At 48.8% G+C, this 7,619-nt stretch overlaps 1 protein-coding gene across 1 annotated transcript; it reads right to left on the reverse strand.

Annotated features, from left to right (window-relative positions):
* Positions 1 to 1,981: 1,981 nt before the first annotated feature.
* On the reverse strand, positions 1,982 to 6,957 carry CALCB (calcitonin related polypeptide beta). Its single transcript, XM_064491859.1, has 5 exons — positions 6,909 to 6,957; positions 5,746 to 5,838; positions 5,344 to 5,481; positions 3,159 to 3,343; positions 1,982 to 2,439 (listed from the first exon to the last, which is right to left on the reverse strand). The coding sequence occupies exons 2-4, from the start codon at positions 5,829 to 5,831 to the stop codon at positions 3,172 to 3,174; spliced, it is 396 nt and encodes a 131-aa protein (XP_064347929.1). The 5' UTR covers positions 5,832 to 5,838; positions 6,909 to 6,957; the 3' UTR covers positions 1,982 to 2,439; positions 3,159 to 3,171.
* Positions 6,958 to 7,619: the final 662 nt, after the last annotated feature.

Below are 7,619 nucleotides of genomic sequence, written 5' to 3' on the forward strand. Positions count from 1 at the left end.
ATGCTTAAAAGGAGGTGCTAGGGCTGGGACTCTGCAAAACACATTTTCCTTTGTCAGTGGATCCCTATTAGGCTCTGCCAATTGGAGGTCCTAAAAGGAGACCAGAAGGCGTGAAGAACAAACTTGCTCCTTTCTATTTTGATTTCTGCCTCTGTCAGCATCCCCACAGAATTTCTTCACCCTGCCAGGGAAGTTGGTTCCAGTTACCAATTTTGTTTTGTTTTTCCACACCCCTAGAACAGTCTCATTGCCTCCCCCCACCCTTCAAAAATACCACCATCAGCCGACCTCCCTCCTCAGTGTTCTGAGAATCCTTCTTCAAGTTTCTAGATTCTAATCCCCACTCCCTGCCCCAACTTTCCCTTGGTCCCCTAGCTGGATGGTAGCTGCTTCTTTTAGTTTTTGTCTCTGCACTATTTCTCATTCTCTTTTGCCTTTTCAGTACTCTTTTACCTGCTTAGTCAATTTCTTACAGTATTCTTTCTGTTAAAAGCACTGATGTGGTTTCTGTTTTACAGACTAGAAATTGGCTGATAGAAAGTAGAAAGCCCCAGTCTTTCTATGCCCTACAAAGTCCTACATGATCCATCCTCCCCATTACTTCTCTGAGCTCATCTTCCACTTCTCTTTTCCCTCACTCATAGACTCACAAGAAATACAGTAGATAAAGGAACATGTTAAACCTCACCACAGGGATGTCATTATCAAAATTCAAGATATGGGAAACTTTATTGGACAAATAACTTAGTCTCTCCAACAACTAAATTGCAGGGGGGAAAAATGGCAGAAGTGGAATCTCTAGGTTAGGAGAGCCTTACAACATAGCAACCAGCAGCAAGGTGAAGACCTAATTTGAGCCCTGATTTACATTTTTATTTATACGTATGTATAGCTTTTACATTTGAAACATGTGATTAATGTATATGATATATATACATATAGATATATGTAAGGTAATTGAGGGATTTGAACTATTCAGTTGTTAAATGGAATTACGGTTATGTTTAAGAGTCTTCCCCATTTGGAGATATAGGGGGAATATTTATGGATATGTTGATATAATAATACACTGGTGGGGGGGATCTGGAGGAGAGTAGATGGCTCAGAGATTTAATAACATTGACAACAAATTGAGCATTGTTGAAGCCAAGCGTCTTAGTCCATTCAGGCTGGTATAACAAAATATTACTCACTGTGTGGCTTATAAACAATAAATATTTATTTCTTACAGTTCTGGAGTCTGGGAAGTCCAGGATCAGGGCACCTGCAGGTTCAATGTCTGGTGGGAGGCCCACTTCCTCGTTCACAGCAGTAATCTCATGGTAACCTCATTTGGTGGAAGAAACAAGGGAGCTCTCTGGGGTCTCGTTTATAAGGCACTAACCCCATTCATGAGAGGACCACTCTTGTGACCTAATCACCTTCCCAAGGCCCCATCTAATACCACCACTTTGGGGGTTAGGGTTCAACACATGAATTGTGGGGGGATTGACCCTATAGCACCAAGTAAATGGTAGAAAGGGTTCATTTTATCATACAAAGACTAGGTTGTTTGTATGATTTAAATTTTGCATTTGTCTTCAAAATCTGAGGGTCTACCATGTGAAGCAGCTAGGTCAAAGAGTGGCTCACAGATCTCTGGAAAATATGGGGAGCCATTGTTGAGAAGCATATACTGCAGTGGATTCAACTGTATGCTCTGGAAACCAGCACCTGTGTCTGCCACTATTGGTCTATGTGACCTTGGACTGCACTTCTCCATGCCTCTGTTTCTCCACATGTGAAGTGGAAATGATAATGGAATCTAGCCCCATGGAGTTGTCATGAAGATTAACCGAAGTAATAGGTATAAAGCACTGTCTCAGAACATCATCTGGCCCGCAGTAAGCACTCAAAATACATCTATTATTGTTATTGTTATTGTTATTGTTATCATCACATAGGAAAACAATCTGAAATGAACCGTCAGGGTCTTGAAACAAGTGTATCCAAAATATGTCTTTAATCTTAATGAAGTTCACAAATGGCACAATATTAACATTTCCTTAAACAAATTATACAATCATGTTCTTAGACAACAAGGCATAGCATCACCATTACCATGTGTCCCCAGAGGCCACAGAGGCAGTGATTTAATGTCCCCCTAAGATCTGGCAAAGCTGCCATGATCAACAGGACAGTTTTCAAAGAACCAAGTTGCTCCCAGATAAGCTAATGAGATATGCCATCACATTTACTGCACATAGAATCAAATATAAAAAAGATGCACAACAAATATGGAATTAGCTTATTTTGCATTCAGTTTCATTTCTTTCAAGTGACAAAGGTGCTTTTTTTGATATCTATTAGGATGCAAACATGTATATTTTCCATGGGGCCTTCTCACCAACTGTTGTCAACAGAAATAAATAGAAGTGGTGAGTTCAGCTTCATGGTAACCTGGGATGAAAAAGAAAGAAAATTAAAAAGAAGAAGAGGAGGAAGAGGGGGAGGAAAAGAAGAAGGGAGAAGTAGGAGAATAAGAAGACAAGAAGGAAATAACCACAATTATTACTGAAAAAAAGAACAAATTTATCGAAGTACTTTGAACGACATTTGCAAATTACAAACGTGAGATGTAAGCAGGCTTTTAAGGCAAATGATTACAATATAATTAATGGTCACTGTTAATATTAGCAGTAGTGTTATGATTATAGCCATCTGGTCTAAATCTGTGAACACTGATCAAGAGTTGAGGACTTTCTGAATCTGGATTTATTAATGATGAGTGGCCTAAGCTAAAATTTGTAAGACTCTCCCTTTCTGAATCCAGTAAGGTTTTTTTGGTATTTTTTCCCCCTTAACGGAGGCACTGCGGATTGAACCCAGGACCTCTTGCATACCAAAGCACTCACTCTACCACTGAGCTTGAACCCAATGAGTTTTCTTTTTTTCTCCTCTCAGAAAGATGACACTGCTTCTCTGCAGCCTGTCCTAGTGCTCTGATTTCAAGCTGAGTTGCAGAAGGAAATCACTACCTCATGAAGAAGAATGTTATTAGAGAGAAAAGATCTGAAAAACCTGCCAGGTGTGGTGGGTTTCAAAATATGGATCCTAACCTCCAACCTCCTAACCTCCTAACCTCCTTCCCCTCCCATCCAACAGTACGAGGCGGTCACCTTCCTCCTGGAGTCATTTCGCTGCTCGGGCCTGAAGGTCCCTGCGGCGCCGGCCGAAGGCTTCAGAGCCCACGTTGGTGGGCACGAAGTTGCTCTTCACCACACCCCCAGATCTGCTCAGCAAGCCCGCCAGCCGGTGGGTCACACAGGTGGCAGTGTTACAGGATCTCTTCTGGGCAGTGATGCTGTTTTGCAGGAAGGAGAAAGAAGAGAAGGCCTGTCAGTGAGAGGCTGGAGCTGGAGCCTATCCCTCGGGGCTTTCATAAAGAGGAACACAGCTCTTCCACACACCACTTAAGAATAAGTGTTTCTCCTAAAAGCAGTTATCAAAACTGTTAGGGAAAATGACCTGGCAGCCTATGCTAGGAGCCCAGCCCAAAGACCTTCACCAAAAAAAACCAGTTCTAAGCTGTGGGGCAAGTGTTAAAACCCTACACTTATCACCCCTTATATACAGTCCCTTTGGGACGAGGAAGGAATAGTCAGCAAAGGCCCAGCCCCATCCGAACAGTCAAGAAGCATACAGAGGCCATACCCCAGCCATGAGCACCAACAAAACCACTTTCTTTGGAAAAAAATGAAAATTCCCTGAAGACTTACCTGGAAGGGGTTCAGAGCAGAGTGTTTGCAGCATCCTCCTCCAGAAGTGCTTACCTGCTCCTCAGCACACCTGTTCTTGCTGGAGGTGGTTCACAGGGACCCTTACCAAGCTTTGAATCCAGCTACCCTGAGGCTAAGGCTACTTTTAAGCACAGGCCCTGGGCACTCTCAGGCCTTGGACAGAGACCAGAGTAATGACCACCAAAGCGCATCCTTTTAGAAAGTCAGTTTATTCATCAATGATGAGGCACAAGGGCCGAAGGAAGAATTGGAGGGCTCTGCTATGACATCCTCTGGGATCTCAGAAGCTTCCCTCCCTCTCTCTTATCTCTAACCCTGTCTGTGAGTCCCCCTCTCTTTCTTTCCATCCTGAAGCCCCCAGCATTCTCTGTCATAAGCAAAGCTACCCATACCAGCTCGAAGAGCAATCAGAGGGAAATCTGCATGCATTAATTTCATCAATGGGAACAAAAAAAGGAAATCCAGGAAGGAGTGGAAGGAGTTCAGTTGGCATCCTGGAGCACCCGAAAATGGGAGAAGTGGTCCCTCTCCGAGCTGCTTGCTATGTCACTTTTCTTGCCAGGCGTTTCAGGCCGGAAGCCCAGGCCAGACAATCTATAAAAGTTGTTCAGGTCCTTCCAGTACGCGCTCAGCACACAGGTACTCAGATTACTGCACCGCTTAGCTCTGGAGCTGTCCAGGCTGCAGGGGAAAGACATGCCAGACAATAGCATGCACCAGGGCTACCCCCGGGGGGGGGGGGTGCAGGCATGCAAAAGGTTAGACCAGGGAGGGGACACTTGGAGCAGAGGTGGGAGGGGCAGGCAGGAGGGCGGCTCATACATCCTCCATTAGGAAAACCTGGAGGTTTGCTGAGCCAGGGCAGTGTGGAGAAGGGCTGTAGTGGGGAAGGGGTGACCTTTTCTGGCATTCCACATGCTGCTCAGTACTTCATGCTCTGCAGAAAGGTTCTCAGGGTGGATGCAGGTGTAACACGTGACTCTGCTGGTGTGAGCTCCAAGCTCAGGGTGTGCAGGGAGATGGGGCTGGGGAAGGGTGTCTGGCCCCATGAGAACATGCACATCTCTGCAGATTTGACACATCTAAAGGCTCCAGACCTACCTCAGACACTGCTCTACCTGACCCCACCCTCTACACAGCCTTTGATTTCACCTTGCAAATGTGCAATGAAGGCGCCTTGCCAGTGTGAAAGAACAACATTCACAGGTTAAATTTCTAAAACATCCTGAGATATCCTAGGTCCATCCAATGGCTTCACACTTACTAATCCTAACTCATCCAGTGCTGGTCATTCCAGCAGGGCAAGACCAATTCCCAGAGCAAGTGATTCCACACCTCCCCATTTCATTTCCTAACAGCTTCCAGGAATGGATCTTTTTAGTATGTCTAACCCCAGATCCTCCAGCTGCACCTGGACCTCTGTCTTCCACATAGGCTGAGAATGGCTGGGTCCCAGGTCCTGGTGAACCAGGACAGCCTGCTGGACTCTTAATCAGATGTTGGTTTTCCTACCTCTCTGGGATGTGTCCTCCTGAATATGCCAGGGCTGGGTGGCGAGCTTTACCTGGAGCCCTCTGTCTCCTCCTCCTGCGCCAGCTCATTGGTCTTCCTCTGCATATAGGCCTTCACCAGTGCAGCCAGCAGGAGGCGCCCTTCCTTCTCATTGAGTGCCCAGGGATCAGAGAAGGTCTCCAAAGATGAACTGGAGAGAGGAAGCAAACCCAGTGCAGGCTCTGAGCCCCTGCCTGCCTCCTTCCAAGGATAAGCAGCCAGGCTTCCTGGTCCCTGTGGCATCCCCTGAAGATGTGGCTCTCCTGACTCCCAGCCAACAGGGCTCAAGGCCAGTGTCCACCTGAGGATGTTGATTCACAGGGTGCCTCCTGCTGCTGTGACTTCAGAGGCACAGAACTGTCTGATCCCAGGGGCAGTGGAAGGGGAATGATCTCGTGGCTTCCAGCTGTCTCACCTGAGTGGTGCTGCCTGGAGACTGCCTGCCTGGCACAGGACCAAGATGCTGAAAGCCAGGAAGGGGGAGGATTTCCCGAAGCCCATGATGCCTCTCTGTAAAGGGAGAATGACGTTACCACTGCACCAGGACCAACCACCGCCTGGAGCCCACAGTCCCAGGTTCCAGTCCGGCCTCTGCCACAACAGCCTTGTGAATTCAGGCAGGTTACCCCACCTCCCGGTGCCTCAGTTCCATATTTACCAGGCAGACTGCTTTAAACCTCAAAACATACATTATAGTGAATAGCTTGGTACAGCAGAAACGGGTGTCCTTGGGTGATGGCAGGGGGATTCTAGTTCTGTTCTGTGGAAAGCCAAGAAGCCACAAGCACATACACCTAAATCCACACCTTTTGCTCTATGCAGGAATCAAGTGAGGAGCCACCCTGCGGGAGGCTCACTTTCCCACTGTGCCTGTTTCCTTAGGGACTGAGAAATCTAGGACCACCTTCCCCTGGGCTGGACTTCGCGGCCAGTGTGAGGGGGAGGGAGGCAGGAAGGGTAAATTGGAAAGGAGCCCTAACCTCTCAGTCTGTGGGTTTGGACTTGAGGATAATTTAACATGCCGCTTACTGGCGTCTCTGGGCTCTGCCCGCACAGCCCGCCTCTGCTGGAGTGAGGTTTAGCAGCAGGTGCTGGGCGCCAGCTCCCCGAGGTGACTGCACTGCCCCAGGTCCGCGCCAATGCCCCAGGGATGCTCGCGGGCTGGAGGTGCCTCAGAAGAAGATGCAGGGATCAACGGGCCCCAGAACCAAATGCGATCCCTCGGGACACAGACTGCGCAGGACACTCCCAGACCAAACTCGGGCAGGATCCTGCACGCTGACGACGGGTTCCAGTGCAGGGGCCGCAGACCCGCCTAGCTGGGCTCGAAGAGCTTCCAGCGCCCAGGCGAAACCCTGGGGATGCTTGTGGTTCCCAGGACGCTTGTTAGAAGAAAATGAGCTTACAGCCCCAACCTCCCACCTTCTCCCGAGCGGGACAGATAGCTAGGAACACCTGGCTATAGGGGGGCCGAGATGGCCATGAGAAGCCAAAAAGAGAAAGGCAGGCAGATGGAACAAACTGGATGAACTAATCCAGAGGCTGGTAATTAGAGTGAGCGGAGTGGAAAGTTCTCACCTGGCGACTCGACTTTCAGGAGAGCGCAAGCTGCCGGTCCACCCGGATAGACACAACGCCTGCTGTGGGCGTCTTCCCCGCGGAGCTCTCTGCTCTTATGTCAGTGATAGGGGGCGGGGAGGTCCCCTCGAGCCCGCACGGCCAATCCCAAGTGGCCAGGAGCGACCCAGCTCCGATTGCGTCATTGTTCGCGCTCCCCACACCGGTCCACTAGGGAGGGGAACCATCCGCTCTGGCTGTCATTTGCAATTAGGTCATTGCCTGGGGAGCGGGAGGGCTTGGAGAGGGTGGAGAAACTTCGACGTCCAGAAAGTGGGAGCAAATCGGGCAGTTTGGTGTCACCGATAGTGAGGGGCCAGAGTTTCTCTTACTTTCTTCGTGCCTGAACTGTGTCCTCGCACCCTCTCCTGCCACACCAGTAGGGACCCTGGTCGGGTCACTTGGATTCTGAGAGATCTCAGATGAAACAGAGCACAGCAGAAGAGGGGGATGGTGGAGGAAGAGGGTCCTTGAAAGACTGAGCTCTTTGGATCACCTGGGAGTGATCTGGGATATTCTCTGCTCCCTACTCTCCTTCAGTCGCTCCCTGTTTGTTGCCCAGACCCCCGAAAAGTTGTTTTGCTTCCAATCTGGCAACCAAGCCTCCTTCGCTTTACTTTTCTGGGACGGGTAGGAGCGGAAGAGACGACTGGGGAGGGGGCCACGCAGGAA

The sequence above is a fragment of the Camelus dromedarius genome, chromosome 12, assembly GCF_036321535.1.
Source record: "Camelus dromedarius isolate mCamDro1 chromosome 12, mCamDro1.pat, whole genome shotgun sequence".
NCBI classification, from domain to species: Eukaryota; Metazoa; Chordata; class Mammalia; order Artiodactyla; family Camelidae; genus Camelus; species Camelus dromedarius.